Source organism: Zootoca vivipara, chromosome Z1 (genome assembly GCF_965207765.1).
Source record: "Zootoca vivipara chromosome Z1, rZooViv2.hap1.1, whole genome shotgun sequence".
Taxonomy (NCBI): domain Eukaryota; kingdom Metazoa; phylum Chordata; class Lepidosauria; order Squamata; family Lacertidae; genus Zootoca; species Zootoca vivipara.
In genome coordinates this window covers 21,667,606-21,690,185 of record NC_142583.1, presented here as the reverse complement: position 1 = coordinate 21,690,185, position 22,580 = coordinate 21,667,606, and the positions used below count along the sequence as shown (strand labels likewise).

General features: G+C 42.1%; 1 protein-coding gene across 2 annotated transcripts in view; it reads right to left on the bottom strand.

Annotated features, from left to right (window-relative positions):
• CHIC2 (cysteine rich hydrophobic domain 2) overlaps positions 1 to 12,634 on the bottom strand; it is a 29,558-nt gene extending 16,924 nt beyond the window's left edge. For both annotated transcript variants that reach the window (XR_015947398.1, XM_035112104.3), the window contains exon 1: positions 12,084 to 12,634. Coding sequence is in view for 1 of the 2 variants with exons in the window: in XM_035112104.3 (XP_034967995.2) it covers positions 12,084 to 12,202 (119 nt within the window). In the remaining variant the exon portion in view is untranslated. The remainder of the gene's footprint in view (positions 1 to 12,083) is intronic.
• Between the last annotated feature and the right edge of the window lie 9,946 nt (positions 12,635 to 22,580).

The following is a 22,580-nucleotide window of genomic DNA, read 5'->3' as shown; positions in this document are numbered from 1 at the left end:
AGCACTCTTGTTAGGGGATGAGGATGCACTGCAGCATTGTGTTGCAGGTCCTATTTGATCTACCTGTTGAGTAACTACATTAAGTGGCAACATTTCCATGAACATTCAAAGTCTTTTCAACAAACTCTACTTGCATTCCTCTCGTCTTCGGTTTTAGGGGCAAGCTAAAGCCTTATAGTTCTGATTAAGCAACTGAGCCACTTTTCTTACCATTTCTATTGCTATCTTTGTATTTTAGTTATTGTACTTTGCATTGTTTTTATTGTTGACTGCTATATTTGATATTTTATTGCAGCCACCTTGACAAAAATAATAAAGGACTGGAAATATATTTAAGTATAAATAATGGTGTCTATCACCAGACATGGTGCCACAGAGTGCAAACATGTCTACCACATAAACTGTGAAGTGACCCACTGTGGAACATGTAGTGTAATGAAGGGCAAGAAACTGGGGTCTCAACTTGCAGGTATATTGAGAATCTTGCAACCCTTGCTTCCAAGCCAGAGTGTCATAACAGTGTAAATTTGCAGCTGGGTTAGAAAGCAGTTTGCAAGTTCTTTAGTATATGTGCACCTCAAAAAGGTGTACAGAGGAAAGAGCCATTGGAACTCTCCCCTAAGAATTTAGACACTTTTGAAAAGTATCGAACGAGTATGCAAAGTGGACCAATTCTTAGGACACTTTTTTAAGAAATGAAAAAAAAGAAAGGCAGCTACTGTATGTGTATGAATGTTTGACTGATGCAAAGTTACATCAAATAAGCTATACACTTCAATCACATTCTAGTTATTAATCAGGTTTATAAACAGAAGATCTGAAGTGTAAGGAACTTCAGCAGAATCTCTGGAAGTAATCATGTCATCCTTAACCATAAGTGACTCTGCAAGGTCAAGCGGCTGCATTTGAAATATCTTAAGCTCTTAGGGCATGTGTTATTCTCTCATCTTGACCTCTTTCTTTCTAGTAGTCAAAAAAGTCTGACCTTTTGCTCCCAAGAACACAATTAACTGTGGAGAAGAGATTACACCATAAAAAAAGAATCATAATGAACCATGATGGCCTGATAATTAGCCACTAATAACTCCCATGCAGAGAATAAGAACATAGGAACTGGGATAAGTGCTCTACAAAGTGTTAAAATATGTGCAAGACTTCAGGAATTGGTCCTGTGGTTGTCCTACCACATCTAATTTCTCCCCTAAAGTCACTGGAATAACTAGTGGTCCAGACATACTGGGGACCAAAATCTATTTCGCGCTGGGAGAAGCAAGGTTCAAAGTTTTGTATACTTTATCTATAGGCACTTGGGCCTCGCCCTCTCGCTGACAGGGATATCAAAAACTTCCACAACACACAGAAACCTGAAGCCAAATACATTCTGAATGCTACAAAAGCCTTAAAAACTTTTCTCTCTTGAAATTTAGGGCAGAGGTCTGCCCAGCTGAATGAATAAAACCAACTGATTTTTTTTCTATTAAAAAAAATGGCTCAATATGAAATTTGAATTTAAAACAAACAAATTAAAATCTATACTTCCCTTCACTGTGAGTTTATCAAAAAGCAATTTATTATATACATACATACATACACACACACACACACACACACACACACACACACATACACACACACACACACACACACACACACACACACACACACACATATATATTTCTGATCACCACAAATACAATGCAGTAGGCCATGTTGTTGTGGCAAATTATGAAATTTATGATTAGCATGGAAATTTATTTACATGTTATGGGAAAATGCTGCTTTTGTCCAATTAATTACCACTTTTGCTTCTGGGGGGGGTTGGTATGCTTGCACCAAAAAACAACACACTTAACTCTCTATTGTCTATTTGTTCAAATAAGTGATATTGCATAGTGTCCTTACATGCAGAAATCCAACCAATTTGATAGTTGTATCTCTTTCACTAAGTCTTTATGCTCCTAGGTTTTCTGCATATAAGCATTATTTAGCTGCAGATCAGTATGTTTTAATTATGCCAGCAACCAATTAGGCACATTTATTCAACAAATGCCCAATTTACATGAAAGGAAATCTGATTTAAATCAATCCATCCTCACAGCACTCCAATAGGAACAAGAAAAGACAGATAAGAAGAAAGTTTCCTGTTCTCATTCTTTAACAAATTTCCATTTGTAGAAAGTGGCACATTTGCCAGCAGCCAAAGAGTATACAGTATATGCTTGCAGAATGCTTACTCACATACACAAAGTACCCTTCCTTTTCACTCCAAGGTCTTTTCTATTATGTCCAGCATTCCAAAGCTCTCTTGCATAGACAAGTTGCATTTATCCAGCAACTTTAAAAAATGCTACAACTGAGGGCAGTGACAGCACACAATACATGCTACCTCACTAGTGTCGCATCTGAGGCTGCCCTATTTTAAAAACATTTATTCTATACCAAAGCAGCTTTAGAGGATCAACACAAAGTTCCCTTTGAAGGAAAAATCAGGGATTCATGACTCAGAGGTCCACACTTCTATATGTGCTGCCATTTCAACAACAAACTTGTCAAGGTGAAACCTTTATAGCTATTATCACTCAGTACACACAAGTGCTATATTACCACCATTTGAAGAATTCATAGTTATTGATAACAAAAAATTGATTTAAATCAAAAAAATCCGATTTTTTTTATTTTTTAAAAAAAATCATTGATTTTTATCCACCCTGATCACACCTCCTTCCTAAAGCCCAGCATTTCACTTACCCAGCTTTGGGAAGACAGCACGATAAATGGTAGGGGTGTCAAATGTTTCCAAGAGCTGCCAAAAAAAGGCCTTGAGGGCCACATGCGGCCCTCAGGCCACGTTCTAGTAGAAAGAAAATTTCATTCTTTTTCATAGTAGAGGTGAAGGTCATATGCCTGTGGTGAGTGAAGCAACAGGTGTGACTTTTACTGTTGTACAGCAAGATATGCTCCACCTTCACAAAAATAAGGCTTCTATACCCAAACTCCACACACTTTTCTCTATCTTCCATCTGAGCAAGCAAGAAATATGAGTACAATTCAAGGAAACATTCCAGCCAGTCAAAAGCCCTTGAGGAAGGAACGAAACAGGGCTCATAAAAGGTGTTGCCTGGAGAGAGGGGATGTGGCCTGGCAGAGTCCCATGGAGGTTACCCTCCTCTGTATTGCAGAATGAGTCTTGCAAACCCTCTAAGATTAACAAAAGGAATTCTGTATTGAAAAACCATCTGCATTCGGCTCCTGAGCCAACACCAGTCCTCATAAATAGCGTTCATGTGATCATTGGAACCAAGTCATGTCTCTTCAGAAGACATTCCTCCAGAAAGATTTCAATCATGATAGCACTGGGAAGCAAGTCAGAATAATGAACTCTAAGGGCCACTTCCGACAATACAGCTGTTAGCAGCAATACCTATGCAGGCTAATCTCTTGACAAAAAGGCAAAACAACTATCCCACCCCACCCTCAAATAGAATACCAGCAAAAAAGAAAAAGAAAGCATGCCCCCCAACAAGCAATTAAAATTGGGATGGATGGGAAGCCCTTGGCAGGCACAATGGGGTCCTGCTGCCAAAAGACAGCATCCCAGATATAGAATCATACAACTGCAGTAGCTGGAAGGAACCCCAAGGGTCATCAACCTCATGCAATGCAGAAATCTCAACAAAAGTATCCATGACAGATCCAACCTCTGCTTAAAAACCTCCAAGGAAGGATATTCCACCACCTTCCATTCCACAGTCAAACAGCTGTCAGAAGGTTCCTTCTGATGTTTAGTTGGAATCTCCTTCCTTGTCTTGAAGTCATTGGTTTGGGTCTTACCCTCTGGAGGAGAAAACAAGTTTGCGCCATCTTCCATGTGACAGCCCTTGAGATATTTGAAGATGGCAGACTCCTCTTTTCCAGGCTTAACTTACACAACTTCCTCAACCATTGCTCATAAGCCTTGTTTTCTAGACCTGTGATCATTTTGGTCGACTTCCTCTGCTCATGTTCCAGCCTGTCAATATCCTTGTTAAATTGTGGTGCCCAGAAATGGACAACAGTACTCCAGGACAGGGTCTGACTAAGGCAGAAAAAAGCGCTACTATTACTTCCCTTGATCAGACCACTATACTTCTGTTGATGCTTATTCATGTTTTAAACTTATCCATGTTGCAATTTTCACTGAATGTCTTGTGGAAGTGGTCCTACAAACAAAAGTCTGTTTGAAAACAGCGTTGAAACATACTCAATTTTAGCCAAGTTGATAGAAGATCTAAGTCTCAGTGCTGATTTAACACTGGAATTAACTATAAATCCTGAAACAATGCATGATAAATACGAGTTATCAGTGTTTTAAATGATATGACAGATGTGTTCAGTAAACTCGTGTCTGAAAAGAACTGTGATCTAAAACTAAGTCATAAAATATACTATATTATAAAATATTGATGCTTCGGAAGGAAATAATTAGTGCAGGTGGGGGTTTCTGTCAGTGCTGATCAGTCTACAGCAAGCCCCATGGTAGCGCTTCCAGGTATCAGCAACCAGCTAATCATCAATGCTTCCAAAGACTTCAAACCATGAGGCAAAGGAAAACAGCTTACCTGATGTCATTGTGACATGAGGTGAATGGCAGGCAGTTGGTCCCATCAACCTGTCAAAGTTCACCCGCAGAGAGGGGAAACAGACAAGGAGCTAACCCACTGGCCAAGTCCTGCTCTTCCCTCCACATTAAAGTGTTGTTGTTGTTGTTACAAAATCTTTATTTTATATGAAAGACATATGCTCTAAAAGAGAAAACTATCCTGTCCTAAGTATAGAAATATTAAACAGATTCAAAGTTATGATACAATAAACATAAAAATTCAGGCTGTAAATGAATGCTATATAAATATTAAATGCATGTTTTGCAAAAAAAAACATTCAGCCTGATTTAAAATAAAATATGCTAGTTATTCCTTCTAAATTGTATAATTACCCAACACTTATTATGTTTGTCAATTAGGTCATCTGAGCAACATTCCATACCTTAATTAACCATTTTCTAATCTAATCAAATTGCTCTACTGGAATGGATAGGAAAAACAAAGAGTATTGTATTGTTGAAAGCTAACAGATTTTTTTGTGGCATAAACCTTTGTGGATTAGAGTCCACATCATTGATGAAGTGAACATCAGAGGAAGTAACACAATCTTCTTAGTTTGCCTATGCTATTTTCACACCTGTTCTGGAAGAGAAAGTGTTCTGCTTACTGATCAAGCTTTCCCCTTCCACTATAGCTGTTAAATTAGCAGGTTTGGGTTATTGCTATTACAGCTGTTTTGAATGGTCACTTTGAACAGTGGGGGTCAAATGACCATTAAATGGTCCTCTAAATCCATATATCTTTTTGTAAACTGCTTTGAGGTTGTTGCTGTTTTACAATCAAGCAGTGTATAAATTTCATGAAATAAATCTCTCTGGCAACTTGAGGACTCCATTCATCTGATGAAGTAGGCTCTCGTCTATGAAACGTCTATGCCACAATCTGCTAAAGCTTTAGGCCAGGCATGGACAACCTGCACCTCCTGGCCGAATTTCAAAAGCTCTCTGCAAGCTACCTGTTTGGACGTCTGAGAAGAGTCATCTGCCCCACAACCCACTAAGCCAGTGGTTCCGAATTAGCTAAGTACTGCAGACACCCTTTTTTTCAAAAGCCAAGCCATGATACCTCTGTGGTAGTTTGTGTTATGTGAATGGTGCCACCATACCCTACGTGTCCCCGTCCAAAAGAAAGCACACACGTTTTCCAGGCCATGCAAGAGCATAGGTGTGACAGAAGCAGAAAGAGGAAATGGGTAGCCCTGCCTACTAGCAGCATGCAGCTGACAGATTACCCTCAAGAGAATACGGTGTCCCCCCGTCGTCGTCGTCACCCCCCCCCCCAGTTTTCAGTGCTAAAATACTTTTGTGCATGTTTCACTTTTATACTGGGTCTCCTAGGCATGCAGGTTATTGGGCACTGTATATGGAAGCTATAACAGAATCAGCAGTACAGCTCCAGAAGATACTCTGATGGTGTATTATCAGCTGGTGTAGATCATGCAGGAAGATATTCCCAAAGGCCAGAATCCCTCCTGAGACAAAAGCTGTATTCTATAACAACAGCAACCTCCAAAACAAGCCACCTTAGAGAAATTCAAACAATACAGCATTGGATTGTTTATTATTGTTGTTGTTCTTAATGTACTTTGTAGACTCTCTGCTAGGGATCAGATCATTTCTGTGTTCTAAAGACAGCCAAGCACAGTCCTGAGACTACATAAAAGTTAATATTAACATTTAACATGTTTTTGTCATTTTATGGTATGGATTTTAAAAAAACCACACAAAGGTGTATATTTATTTAGGTTGCTATTACTTGTCATTAAGATTTTGATATACGGTCTGTTATGCAGACGTTTCAAGGCAATGTACAGTAGGACCATAAAATGCAAAACAAAGATATACAGATACAATTAAAATCAAGTGATCAGCATTCTTCACATTGCTATATCAGTTCAGTTATGTGGACACAAATACAGACACCAAGCTATGCAAATCCTTGAAGGTAAATTTGCAGACATATATTTGATCACTGAACTGATATAGCCATAGATAATGCTAACCTAGCATTATCATACCACACTACACAACTTCCCTAAAGCAAATCCAAATGGCAAGCACAAGCTTAGTCTGTAAGCCAGCCTTCATTAATCTTATATTCTCTAGCTGTTTTGAACTACAATTCCCATCAGCTCCAGCTGGAATGGCCATGTTGGTTAGGGCTGATGAGAGTTGTAGTCCAAAAATCTAGAGGTTACCAAGTTGGCAAAGGCTGCTATAAGCAAATGTGCCTACACGTGACCTCAACTGCAAACTATGGAATAGACCTATAATGATCAAAAAGACCTTTAATTAGACAGTTGACCCCAAAGTGGACTATACTTATGACTAGAATTCTATTAAAAGAGTGTTAGACAACTTCATGGAGGAGAGAGCTATCACTGTCTATTAGCCATGATGGCTAGGCTCTGCCTCCACAGGTGAAAGCAGCAATGCTTCTACCAGCTACTGAAACTCACAAGAAGAGAGAATGCTCTTGTGCTTGAATCCTGCTCAGACACTGAGAAAACAGGATACTGGACTAGATAGGCCTTTGGCTCTTATGTTCTTATTATAAATAATTTTTTAATCACTAGATCAGGCATCCTCAAACTGCGGCCCTCCAGATGTTTTGGCCTACAACTCCCAGGATCCCTAGATAACAGGATCAGTGGTCGGGGAAGATGGGAACTGTAGTCCAAAACATCTGGAAGGCCGAAGTTTGGGGATGCCTGCAGTAGACAATCTTTTTAGAGTATCTAGACCAGTACTAGCTAGCAGGGCCAGTGGGATGCAATAAATTCAGGAGGTCTAACTTCAACGGCCATTCTAGCCCTTAATTCATTGTGCAACCTCAATTCCTCATCTGTACAATGTGAATCATAACATTAAATGTTGCGAGGGTGCACAATATCACAATTAAACATGGTATAGAAGTGATAAATAATAGGATCAGTAACAACATGATGGATAATTGATTGATTTAATTTTCATTGTAGCAAGTGTCTCTCTAACAGTAACTGGTTTACTATGAAATCTAAATTTAATACCTATGTGTTAAAACATACATATTTCAAACTGAAACGAATATCCTTTTAATAGGCATTAAAAGGGGGGGGAAATATGTAAGAGCAATAACCTGGGATGAGGGGAAGAATCTGACATTTGAGGTCAGATATTATAAATATAAAATACTGTAGGTCATATCCCTCCTGAACCAAAGAACTGACAAACTTTTGCAGGAGCTGGTATTCAGGTACAGTGGTACCTCTACTTACGAATTTAAAGTGTTCTGAATGCACATTCATAAGTCGAAAAAAATTGTAAGTTGAATCCCATAGGAATGCATTGGGAGAAAAAATTCGTAAGTAGAAGCAACCCTATCTAAAAATTCGTAAGTAGAAAAAATCCTATCTAAACCGCATCCAAGATGGCGGACGGAGCTCCATTCATAAGTAGAAACATTCGTAAGTAGAGTTATTCGTAAGTAGAGGTACCACTGTACCCTGTATCTGGAGTGTTAATACAAGGGGGCTTGTGAAGAAGGCGCAGCAGAGACTGTATTTTTTGAGAATTTTAAGGAAAAACAATCTTCCACAAAAGCTGCTGCTTGCCTTCTATCACTGTGCCATACAGAGCGTGCTCGCATATGGTTTATGTGTGTGGTATGGAAGCTGTACTTCTCAGGATAGAGCAGGGCTGTGCAGAATTATTAAAACAGCAGAGAGCATTATTGGCTGCTCACTCTCCACCTTAGAACAAATCTACACCACCAGGTGCCATAGAAAAGCACTAGACATATCAAGAGATCCAACACACCCTGGTCACCATTTCTTTGAGCTCCTGCCATCGGGACGGAGATATAGAATAATGCAGGCAAGAACAAGCCGCCTCAGGAACAGTTTCTTCTCTAGAGCGATTTTGGCCTTAAATGGAAAGCCTGGACTTTGAAGTCATCTTATTTTACTTGTTATTTTGTATTATATTTACAGTACTGTTTTTAATTAGGTTTTGTAATTTTGGATTATGCGGAATGCTTTATCTGAGTGAATGAAGCAACCGAGTAATTTCATTGTTCCCACAAGGGGACAATGACAATAAAGATATCTTATCTTATCTTATCTCTTATCTCACCACAATCATCCACATGCTTGGTGATCTTAAACTTCTCAATAACTACCCAAATTCTACAGCAGGCATAGGCAACCTGGGTTCTCCAGATGTTTTGGAACTACAACTCCCATGATCCCTGACCACTGGCCCTGTTAGCTAGGGATCATGGGAGTTGTAGTTCCAAAACATCTGGAGAGCCAAGGTTGTCTATGTCTGTTCTACAGTGTGTTCAGGTTCTCAGGTTATCCAACCACACCAGAAGACTATCATGAGGGAAGATAATCCAGACATCAGAAGTCTGATGCCATGAATATTAGAACTGTAAAGGTTCTAAACCAGTGTCTGAGATCAGTGAAGGACTGGATATGGATTCACAAACTGAAGCTTAATCCAGACAACACAAAACACAGATCAAGGAATGACAGTTCAGCTTGTGTTGGATGGAGGTTATGCTATCAGGTCTGCAGTTAGGGAGAGCTCCTTGGCCTAGCCTTGATATTGGATATTGATGGCAGCTGTGACTATGAACATATGAAACAGGTGCAACTGGTGCACCAGTCTAGAGACATATGATAGAACATGCCTTAGTTATCGCATAACTGGACTACTGTTGATGCACTTTCCATGGGACTGCCTTTGAAGAGCATCTGGAAACTTCTGTTGATACAAAAAACGTAGCAAGGATTCTGACTCTAAAGCAAATGGTTCCTTTTGCTCCTCCAGAGGCACTGCCTACCGATTCATATCAGGATCAATTCAAAATGCTGGTCATTACATTAGAAATCCTGAATGGTTTAGGACCAGGATACCTAAAAAACCTTTTTAATTTTGTTTGGCCCTTCCCATATTTTGAGATCAAAGGAAAGAGGCCCTTTTGCACATCCTGCCTCCATCTATGATACACTTGTTTGACAGAGATGCATGAGTGAGCCTTCTCAGTGGCTCTGGTGTCCTTCTTGACCTTAATACATTTTTATTCCAGCAGGTATTCTACATGGCTTATTAAAGATTCCTACTTATTTTTATGGATTGTTTCCTTTTTGCTGTTCTGTCGTCATTTTGCTTTTCAATTTGATTTTTAGTTGTTTTCCATTTAATCATTAGGATAGAAATTCTCTGAGAGAGATATCAATACCTACATTAATGTCCCTGAATACATACAGAGAGCCAAAGAGAAAACCATTAAGTTTTGCAATTCTACCCACCACCAACCATAGCTGAAAAGAAAAATATGTAGTATAAATGTATGTAGGCTGCATAATCAAAGTATTTTGATCATCATTAAGCAACCAACTAGTATACACACACATTCAGGAATGACAGCATGGGAAACTTCATTTAAATAATTAATTTAAATTAATCATTCTCAAGGTGATTTAAATCAATCCATTTCAAGTAGCATTACTTGTTTGTACTACTGGCTATATCCCTCAACATCCTGGAAATACTCCATGTCAGGAACACAGGACTGCATACTCAGTGTAATCCTAAACTTGTTTAGTCAGAAGTAAACTTCACTGAGCTCAATGGGGCTCATTCACAGATAGCTATAGAATTTGCAACCCTTATAATCTGAAATGAGATCTAGTTTAGAAAACAGCAAAGTAAGTGACCCAGATCACATACTGTACTATAAATGCAATCATAGTGCTCTAGACATGCTTGTCATTTTTGTTAACTGCTGTATCTTAAGGGGAGTTTTTCACATCATAACTACTTGGCAGAAAGCTGAAACATGTTATTATACGTGTAGGTTGAGACTATGACTAATAGAAGCATTAACAACTTACATTCATCTATAGCACAGCTGGTCATGTATAAAAACACACACTTATCCAAATCCCAAGTGTTCTACTTCCTGACATGTCATAATTATTTGGTTTAGTACTTTACATTCTGCTATTAGTCATAATGAATCTCATTAGCTTAGTTTCCCTATTGACCCAATGACGAATTGTGTTTGTATGGAATATTAGTAAAAAGTGGAGTATGCTCTACATACAAGCATAGCAATAATGGACCTGAGATCACATCCCTTAGCACTAGGGGATACAATTACCAGTACATCTGTGAGTATGCGCAGACATTTTGGATTTCCCAAACCAGGGAAGTCTATGTCCAAACTTGTGACTAGCACAAAATGACATTAAACTTCCCTAGACATACATAATTCTTCATAACAGACTATTCCACAACACAGCACCTGACCTGCCAGCTGTACTTCTAGGTCCAGAGAGACAGAACAGCAAAAAGCATGAATAGGTTGGAAAGCTTAAAGCTGCCTGACATTCACACAGCTTGATGAACAGGGCTGAAAGTATATAAACAAATGAATATAAAAAGATGGACCAAATTTTAAATGATGGGTTGACTCAATCTCATTTATCTGCTCTATGCATCTAAATACATGGGGGAGGGGCGCAGGAAGAGCTGGAGCTAGTAGCAAATCCTAGATGGAGCACACTGGATCATAGAATCATGCAGTTGCAAGAGACCCTGAGGATCCAACCCCCTGTAAGGCAAGACTACACAGCTGTGGGACCGAACCTGCAACCTTGACATTATCAGCACCACACTCTAACCAACTGAGCTATTTGGTTTTTTAACTGTTAAACAATGTGAAGAGAAAAGAGCCTGGATAATAAACACAAACCTCTGAAAGGCGAGTAAAGAGCAAGACAGCTGAAAGCACTTATTCTAAGGATATTGTTCAGAAGTACTATAACACTTTATCATGACCTTGGACAATACACCAAAACTATTCTGATGAGGAGCAAAATCAGTCCTGCTTCACATCTGGATCCACTGAGTGGATTGCAGAAGCACAATTCCTTTACCTCAGTTCAATCTTCCTTCCTTCCTTCATGATGACCTACCTCACAAAGCTAAAGCAAGAACAAAACAAAGAATATGCACGCCACTACACTGTGATAGCACAGCAGCTAAGGAAATGTGAGCCAGACAGGCCCGAATTCGAATCTTACCTCCGCTTATCAAAGGGCCCTAAAAACAACCAGCTTCAGACCCCACCCCATTTGCAACACGGAGAAAACAGGCCTATCTTACAGGGCTGCTGCAAAAGCTTGCAGAGACGGCATAGCAGCTTATATATACAAAGAGTTGTTGCAGCCCTAAGCGGGATGTGCACTTTCAGCAAGGTTTGAAGGCGGAAGGGTTGCAACGAAACTGGACTGCAGAAATCCCCCACGGAAGGTCAGAGGTGTCTGGATAGGAAGGTGCCAGCCAGTTGGGCCCTGCAGAAGCAACTCCTCGTTTCCTCTTCCCGCCGCCCTCCACCCCTCTTCGCCCACCTCGCTCCCATGTCTCCCTCCTTCCTTCCTCCCTTCCTTACACAGTGACATGGCCGGAGCCGCGCACCACCACCGGGTCCGGCGAGTGCTTGAGCAGCTGCTCCTCCAAGGCCCGCTCCTCGTCCTCCTCTTCTTCGTAGATCTCGTCAAAGTCCGCCATGGCCGGGCCAGGCCGGGCCGCGAGGAGCCTCCCGAGGAGCCGCGAGGAGGAGAAGAGGAGAAGAGGAAGAAGCAGAAGAAGAAAAAGAAAAGGCCGGGGATGAGAGAAAGAGAGAGAGAGCAGCCGCTTCTTGGGCCGCTGCCTCCTCCGAAGCTCCGAGCGAAGCGGCCACCGAAGCCTTTCCCTCTCAGGGCCGCCGGGAGGAAGCGCCCGTCATGGTCCCGGGGAGGGGGAAGAGAGAGACGGACAGGAACAACAACAATAACAACATCCGCTCTCCGGCGCCGCGGCAGCCACTGACTGGGAAGCCGAGGGCGCCAAGCCCCGCCCCTTTCCTCTCCGCGCGACGCTCTCGCAGGAGCACGCACGCGCGAGAACGAGCGAGCGAACGCCGGCCTGAGACAGCGAGGCTGCGGCGGAGGCTCCCGAAGCGCACGCGCCGCTCTCGCGCTGCTGTTTGAATAGAGGTGCGGCCAACGGCGGTCGCGCGGCTGGTAGCTGCTGGCTGGAGGGAGGGAGGGAAGAAGTCGCCTCCCGGGTGCCATCTTGGGAGGGGAAGAGGCGTCGCCTGAAGCCGGATCGGTCGGCTTGTTTAGTGTGGTCGGCCTCGGCTACGAAGCCTTGGGTGCTAGGGGGAAAGGAGGCCCAGTGGACTCGTTGGAACTTCTCATTGGTCAACAAATAAAACACATGCCTGAACTGGCTGGCAAGTTAAAGTCCTTAGGCTTGCAGCTCGAAGCCCATTCATGTGGTGGGTCTCTAGGGTAGCCACTTTTGTTCTGGCAAAATAAGAGGGGAGGTGAAGTGACTTCAAAGCAATCAATGACAATCTATTGCAGCCTAACAGGATGGCCCCTCTGGAATTTGTCACACGTGTACACATGAATTTGTAGATCTCTCTGTGCTTGGTCACCCAGAGCTTAAATACATGACCTTCCATGCACCCTATGGAACACATGCATTTGGAGAGGATCCCTAACTCGGCATACAGAAAAAGAAAGAGAAAAAAAGCTCAATAACTTTGCCTAACCCTCCCCCCCCCCAAAAAAAACCTCAACAACTCTAGAAATATTGATTTCTTAATTCTGAGTTCCAAAAAATAGTGATCGTTTTATACCGTGTTTCTCATATTATAAGACATGTCTTATATTTATTTTTTCCTCAAAAAAACACACTATGGCTTATTTTCAAGGGATGTCTTATTTTTTTCTTCCTCCTCCTGCCACGGCCAGCATTGCTGCTGTGCCTATCACTATGTCTTATTTTCGGGGTATGGCTTATATTTCTTGAATGCTTAAAAATCCTGCTATGACTTATTTTATGGGTATGTCTTAAAATATGAGAAACAGGGTACATAGGCACATCTTATATAGGAAAATACATCAGCTTAAGACCGGACATGTTAATGGTAGTATGGTTGTAGATGTAGTTGCTGTCAATAAGCTTTACAGTGGTACCTCGGTTTATGAACACAATTGGTTCCGGAAGTCTGTTCATAAACTGAAGCGTTCATAAACTGAAGCGAACTTTCCCATTGAAAGTAATGGAAAGTGGATTAATCCGTTCCAGACGGTCCGTGAAGTAACCGTTCATAAACTGAAGCAAACTTTCCCATTGAAAGTAATGGAAAGTGGATTAATCCGTTCCAGACGGGTCCGCGGAGTACTTAAACTGAAGCGTTCATAAACTGAAACATGGGTGTAATTTGTTCCGGAAGTCTGTTCATAAACTGAAGCGTTCATAAACTGAAGCGAACTTTCCCATTAAAAGTAATGGAAAGTGAATTAATCCGTTCCAGATGGGTCCGCGGCGTTCATAAACCGAAAATTCATAAACCGAGGTGTTCATAAACCGAGGTTTCACTGTACTTCTGAGTAGCTAGCTAGTTTAGGTTTGCAATCTTACACTGCAATCCCAGCTCCCTAACCAGGTTTGACCAGAAGCAAGAAACATTGAGCTGGATGGGACTAAATGCCAAACAGCATTTAAGGCTACTATCTAAACCATACTTTGTGGAAAGAAAACCACATTTGACACTGGACTTGCTTCTCAGCAAACGTGCATAGAATCAGGTTGCACAGCTACAATGCTATGCACACTCATTGGTGAACAAGTCACACAACAACATACTACAGAGTAAAAATAGGACTGCCAAGGTGGGTGCTTACTTACTTCCTGGGAGTAAGACAAGCTGAACGCAGTAGAACTTACTTTTGAGTGAACATATATGGAAGCAGAGTGAAAACATAAAGTGGTGTTTTCACTCCCAATCAAAGACATGCCTGTGCTTTCCTTAGCCGCTTGGCTGTCAAAAGTATGGTATGAGCTTTCATGTGCATGCACACTTCTTCAGATGCTTTAGATACTTCTGTGATGTTACCAATGGACACACAATATCCACAGCCTAACTGCCCTCTCTCAGGTGGAAGTGGCCAGTTCTTCAGTGGTGTTTGATAATGTTCCCTTTGTTTTCTGGAAGCACCACAGTTCTTCCTGTTATGGAATAGCTGGCCTGCTTCAGACATCTTGATAATATTGCATGGGGTAAGGAGGGAGGTAGCTGTAACTGACAGCAGGTGGGTTGCTGTCGATGGCATCACAGGGCTTACCTGCGCAGCTGCCATGGGTGCTGCATGTATTGTGCAAGGGGAAAAGGAGAGAGCAAAGAATTGTGTGTTTACCTTTCCACATATGGGGTCACTTATGACCCCAGTTCCAGTGTCATGCTTACACTTCCTTTATAGGTGCACTCTGTGTTAGTCCGAGGACATCAATACGAAGGTGCATCATTGAACAGCAGTACCTGTAGATGGCATGCTTGGTACCAGTGGGAGCTTCCTTCCAACATAGGGTGGAGAGGAAGGATTTATGCTGGAATAAGATTGAAAGTTATTATTATTAATTATTTATTTATTTATACCCCGCCCATCTGGCTGGGTTTCCCCCGCCACTCTGGGCGGCTTCCAACAAATACCAAAATACATTAAAATATCACAGATTTAAAACTTCCCTAAACAGGGTTGCCTTTAGGTGTTTTCTAAATGTTAGGTAGTTGTTTATCTCCTTGACCTCCAATGGGAGGGTGTTCCAGAGGGCGGGCGCCACTACCGAAAAGGCCCTCTGCCTAGTTCCCTGTAGCTTTGCTTCTCGCAGTGAGGGAACCGCCAGAAAGAAGGCCCTCAGTGCTGGATCTCAGTGTCCGGGCTGAACAATGGGGGTGGAGATGCTCCTTCAGGTATACTGGACCGAGGCCGTTTAGGGCTTTAAAGGTCAACACCAACACTTTGAATTGTGCTCAGAAACGTAACACCAGTAGGTCTCTTAGGACCGGTGTTATGTGGTCTCGGCGGCCACTCCCAGTCACCAGTCTAGCTGCCGAATTCTGGATTAATTGCAGTTTCCGGGTCACCTTCAAGTTGTTTTGAGAAAGCAAAAAACTTATTCCAGATTCAACAATACTCAGCAGTCCTAAGTATACAGCCTTGTGTTGTCTTATATGATAGTGCAGTCCAAAAACATTTAAACCAGGCATAGGCAACCATGGCCCTCCAGATGTTTTGGGACTACAACTCCCATCATCCCTAGCTAACAGGACCAGTGGTCAGGGATGGTGGGAATTGTAGTCCCAAAACATCTGGAGGGCCGAGGCTGCCTATCTATGCCTGATTAAACAAAGAAAAAGTCTCATTTTTATTTCAGTGCTTTGGATTTCATGATCAGTTTTTCCTCTATGGCCTTTTGCTTGCAAGTATCATATGATTAATACCAATAGGAAATACATTATTTACACTGAATTGGGGAGGGACAGAGCGAGAAAGCAAGGGATAAATAGCCCCCTTTTCAAACCATAATTATAAAAGCATTATAAAGAATCAGGCCTTCTAGCTTAATGACTGCTAAAACCATGGATGGGTGCAGCTGGATGCTACTCTGAAGGACCACATGATACAACTCATTATTGAGGGTAGAATTCCTTAATCCAGAAAGAATTTGTAACATGCCGGACTTAAGGAACTTCTTGTGTTCCGCATTCTACTCTGCCAAGAAAAACTCTTGTCTTGGATGCTTTTGAGCATTTCATAGACTTTTCTCTTTCTCTCAATCCTTCATTAAAACAAGGACTGTGTGTGGTCATTTGTTTTATACTTTCCTCCTAATATAAGACAACTGTAATCTTGCCTTCTTTGTTTGTGATCATCACTCCATAAATATTAGGCATTTACAGTTGGTTAAATAGAGAACACCTGTATAGGGTGCCTGTCTAAAATTCCATCTCTAACACTGAGGGAAGTCTATGGGTGGGGGGAAAGGGGATGTATGCTTATTTTCTTAAGTGATTTATGTTAATGGGTTGTGCTGATTAAATTGTAAAATTCAATTTAAAAAATCTTTTAAAAATAAAAAAATTAAATTCCATCTCTAACACTAACTAATAAATCTTCAAGAGGGGAATTGTAGCACCTTTAAGACCCCAATATACAGAGCAGCATTTCCTTGTATAAATGGTATCCCTTTAATAAACCAACAATCTTACTTAAAGTTATTCCTGGTGTCCATCTCACACCATAGCCTACTGTACCAGCTATGAGGGGTTTTTGAAAGGATTCTGAGTAAACTGGTGGCAGTGGAAAATTAAAGAAGCACAGATACCTAAACTTGTGTTTATACAAGAGAGGCTGAGGGAACTGGTTTCCCCGACAGTGAGGTTTGCCTGAAATGATTATAATTATAATTCATTTACTACATATTATGTTAAGTGCATGCTTTGATGTGCCAGCTTACAGCTGGCCACTGTTGTTGTTTATTAAGCAAAAGCAGCTGCAGGAGCCCACACACACTCCCCCAAATGTAGAGCAAGAGTGGGGAGAGATGTGTGTGTTCCCTTTCCCTTCTCTGCACTGATTTTCTACGTCACTTGCAAGGCCAGCCCTACCATTAAGGAGAGCAGTTGTGGGGAACCTTTGGCCCTCCAGATGTTGCTGAACTACAACTCATCTGATCAACACTAGCAAGCATGGTCAGGGGGTGAGGGGAGTTTTAGCTTGGCAACGTTTGGATAGTCAAAGTTGAGGTAAACAGGCAGCTACTTCAGGTGGTAAATGACTGGCAAGGTGCTTTTTTCAGGGGGTACTTTCAGGGGGTACTCAAGGGTACACAGTACCAGCACATCTTTTGTTAAGAAGTATGACACTTACTGTAACAACTTCATGGTGAGTACAGGCACCTATTTTTTGGGGGGGGGGAAGCACTGGTATTGGATGATAACATTGTGTATACAGTGGTACCTCATGTTGCGAATGGGATCTGTTCCGGGGGCCCGTTCGCAACATGAAAAGGCTGCAACATGAAGCGCCGTATCTGCACACGCGCATGACACAATGCATATCTTTCTTTCACCTCAGCAGCTGCTAGGTGCCCCCAGATGTCCTGTTTTTTCCTGCATATGACCAAAAATATTTGCTTCTAAGTAGCAAAGGCTGCCTGAATAGTTCAAAGGAAACTGTACTGGCATAGCACATGTCAATGTACTGAATGCCTTTTCTTAAAAAAAGAAAGGAAAAAGTATGTTCATTTTAGCATACATAGCTCCTGTCAGCTGGAAAAGCCCAGAACTATGCATTCCCCCAATGAATTTGCCTGTCAAATCACTATGATAAGTTATAATACCCTAACATCTTTTCCATTAATTATTGTGGCAAATTTTGATCAAGAGAAAATAACAAAAGACAGCTAGTTTCAAAACTGTCAAAACATTCCCATCTATTATTTTTTTAAATGGGCTTTCTTATTGTCTGTTAATGTTTGGAAATACAAACATACCTGCAGTTTTTTTAATCTAAGCCATTTTGGTTCACTAATGAACACCTTCTTTCCAGAGGTAGCAAATGAAATTATTCTACACATATGGAAATCTATATTTTTCCTATAGATTTATTTTAAAATATACTTTAACTATGGAACATTGGCTTGAAAACTAATATTGTACAACATACAGCACATCCAAATTACATGCACAAAGCCCAAACAGATGTGAGATAAACTAATTGGGTCTTTCTTTTTTCTATTCAGCTAGTAAGCATAGTCTTGCATTTCGCCATAGTGATCCATATAAATCAAGAGGTGTCCAGTTGTTCCTTCTCCTGTTCACAAAACAATAAATTTCCTTCAAACAAGCTACATTCCACCCTCCACTGCTAACAGAATGATGAAGAGGTGCCCCCCAGATGCAGCAAGACTTTTGAAGAACAACAACCTTTTGAAGTAAGCAAAGTAATACACATTTCCACCTACAGGAGGACAACCCGTTCTCTCTATTATCACCTAGCCTAGCCGCACCCTAAGTGATAATGTAGGATTTGGGGTTTATCCTTATAGCTACCATAATGGGGCTTAATTTCCATAAAGTGGAGGGTGGGAGAAGATAAGCTTTTTCAATCCTCATTTTGAAATGGGGGGTTCACTGTGTGGCTATTCAGATAGACGTTCTACACAAGGGGTTGGCAACCTAAGGCCTGGGGGCAGGATGTGGCCCAATCGCATCTGGCCAGTGGATGGTCTGGGGATCAGCATGTTTTTACATTAGAATATGTCCTTTTATTTAAAATGCATCTCTGGGTTATTTGTGGGGCCTGCCTGGTGTTTTACATGAGTAGAATGTGTGCTTTTATGTAAAATGCATCTCTGGGTTATTTGTGGGGCATAGGAATTCATTCATTCCCCCCCCCAAAAAAAATATAGTCTGGCCCACCACATGGTCTGAGGGATGGTGGGCCAGCCCACGGCTGGAAAAGGTTGCTGACCCCTATTCTACACATACCCAAAGGCATTTTAAATTATTGTTCAAGCTAAAGTCTGGCGCTATTGGACACAAACAATTTCCCCATCCTTACTTATTTTCAGGGGGGGGTCACCCTACCATTTTATGCTTTTGTATCATTCAAGGTAGCTTATATAAATCAAAATTACAATCACAAAATAAAACCACACCCACCCATTGTGAATACATTGTAATTTGGGGAAATGTTCCCCTTTAAATAGGAACATGGGAGGTGCGCATTCAAACAGATGTGCACATGTGTACATGAATTGTGCAGTCTCATTTTTCCATGTGCATTCACACAAGTGCTTTCAGCTGAACTCTGCCTCAGTGTTTCCCATCCACACTAGGGGGTGGTGCTTGACAGGATGTGTCTGCACATAAGGGACAAGATGGAACTTTTCAGCACCTCAGCAAGGGGCCAAATAGAAGCCCCCTAGCACCACCTTCTGAAAAGAGCCCTATGAGGGAAACCACTATATGACTGTTCTCCCAGCTCACAAAAAGATACCACAGCCAATGGGAATCGACAGGGTCACACTCCCCTGCCCTCCAATGGAGGTCACCCATGAGGTGGTTTCTGTGCCATAACCACAATGCTTTGTTTTTAGATCATCGGCCTCATCCAAGTGAGTCCAGAATTGGACAGCCACCACTCGAGTATGTCTGAGTATATTTGAGATTGTGTGGGTCCATGGTGGCCATTTTAAGGAGCAACTGCACCACTACTAGCTTCAGAAGGTAATTGGAACCACTCCCTTTCTTAATGGGGCATTAATTACTTCCTGGGGCTACTTCCCAAAAGCCTGCCCTCCTTAACAAAAATCCTGGCTACTTCCCAAGTCAACAGGGCCAGCACTATAATGAGCCAAGAGGAGGAGGGTGCTTCAGTAGCAGAATGAGAGGGCCAGCATATCTGGATCAGGGTCCTAGCTCACTTCCCTTGCTGGAGAGGCAATCTGCTGCCACAAAATGTCTCACCAAACAGCACACCTCATCTCTCTGGCTCCCACGGGTGGGTGGGTATAGCTGCTGACTTGGGAGTAGCCAGGATTTTTGTTAAGGAGGGCAGGCTTTTGTTAGAGAGGGCAGAACCTCAGATTTCTACTGATTTTTATGGGTTTGGGAGGCAGGCCCCCCACTAGCATAGCTGCAGGGGGTGGGCCGCACTGGGAGGCCACTCACAACAGGGGTGGCACTTACCCTGGGGGGCCTGTGGATCTCTCCTGGGAGTGACGCAGTGGCTCAGGTGCCTGCAGCCACCACGCCACCCAAAAAGGAGGTCTGGGGCTCGCGTCCACCCACCACCTCCCCCTCATGCCCCCCCTGCAGCTGATGGGGAGGCAGAAGGCAGAGCAGACTCTATGCAGGCTTCAGCTCTGTGCAGCGTGCCCTGCCTGGTTCGCCATGCCCCATGGACAGCTTGCCCCACCCCCTGGCTAGCTACACCACTGCTGCTCCCACTTGGCTATGCCCATGGCTGCTGATGCATTCTAAACTGCAAATAAATAAACTGAGTGCATGCACACAGCAGGACACCCCTCTTCCCCTCTGTGGGCTTGTGCAAATGGCATTCTTGCACTGCCTAGACTAGCATTTCCTCTCTTTTTTGTTTTTGCTGCTGTAATCACACTGTTAACTCATTAAGTTTGTGATCTACCCAGACCTCTAGATCCTTTCCACATGTACTATTAGTAAGCCAGGTACCCCACCATCTTATATTTGTGCAGCTGGTTCTTCGGGCCTAAGTGCAGAACCTTACATTTGTCCCTTTTGAAATTCCTGTTGTTAGTTTGGGCCCAATTATCCAGTTCCTTTTTCTGTAGCTATTTTCCCCAGGGGATAAGTGGATGGGGTTGGGGAACCTGTGGCTCTTCTCTCCCCCACCCCCTTTTTCCTACATAACTTTTATTTAATTTTCTGTTTTACATTTTAGAATATTCATTTAAGCAACCTTAAAATATCAATGACTTCCCTTCTTCTCTTTCCATGGTTCATTTTGCATAACATAAATCCCTGCATATTTTATATAAACTTACTAAACCATTCAGTAATCCATTATTGCATCCAACAAAACTTATTTACACTGTTGAATTTATATTTATGCTGCCCACGTTTTCAAGTGTACACAATTCCCCCCCATATATTCAATAAACATTTTTTAATCTTCTTTAAACATATGTTCTCTTATTCTATATGTTAAATCTGTAAACATATTCTGTCAACTTAAGCTGCCACTCTTCTTTAGTTGGGACCTCGCTCGTTTTCCATTTTGGGCTAACAAAACACGGGCCGCAGTAGTGGCATACATAAATAACCTTTTTTGACGCCTGGGAATTTCCGTCTGAATTATCCCCAACTAAAAGGACTGTGGGATTTATTTATTTTTTGGAAAGTACTTTTTTTCCAATTCATTATGAATTATTTCCCAATTCTCTTTTACCCTTTTACAGGTCCACAACATATGATAGAATGTACCCTCAGTCTCATTGCAACTCCAGCACTTATCTGATTCAGTCTTATACATCTTAGCAAGGGGAACCTGCGGCTCGCTCAGTGATGTTGGACTACACCTCCCATCATCCCTGATCATTGGCCATGCTGGCAGGGGATGATGGGAAATGGAGTCCGATAAGCTCTGGAAGGCCATAAGTTTGCCATCGCTGTCCTAAATCAAGTTTGAAAAGCACTGGTGTTGTGTGAATTGTGTGTGTGTGTGTGTGTGACTGTGAGAGAGAAGTGTTGATGCATGTTGTCTCTTTATGGCGTGGTGGGGAGAGAACTTGTTTTTCCACCCACCTCCAGCAACCCATCCTTACTAACGATCAGGATCTTTACAAAGTCTTTTTTTGAAAATAATAATGGGGGGGGGAATGGGGGAGGAGGACCTCTTGCTCCGCTTTCTGCTGAATGAAGTTCTTAGTTCCTCTAATGCAGTGGGCCTTTTGATGTGCTACAAAGCGCGTTACGCCCCAAGATTGTCTCTTCGGTCTGATCGACAAAACGTTCGGCTTCTGCATCAAGGGCTGCGAATGAAATGGACAGCGGGGCTGTCGAAACTCCCACGCTTGCTTGAACCCATTGGGACAATTCGCTACAATTTCCATGTGTGTGTGTGTGTGTTTAAAGTTTCCAGAAGTGAACCAGGCGAAATGGAGGGCGGGGGGGGGAGGCTGAGGTGCAAAGGAAAATAAAAAGGGGGCAGTGATTAGGATTCTCCCCCTCCTGCCCCCACTCCCCGCCCAAATCCTTGGCAACATTAAACTAACCAACTCTTTCCTCCGGGATGACGGTCTTGTACCTTTCAGCCTCTAAAAATGTTGCTTCTCTATGAAGTCAAAATTTATGATTATTCAAATGTTGGGAAGTGGGGGCAGGTGTGGGGGGGAGAGAGAGAAGACTTTGAAAAGAGAGGAAGAAAGCGAGAAAATTAATATTGCAGCTGTTCTTCTGATTAATGAGAGATAATTGCTCTTGAAAAGTCACCCCTGTGGCATTTTGTTGTCTCCTGGATCTTTGTTCTTTTCCCCACTATTATTGAGGACTTTCTTGAAGACTAAG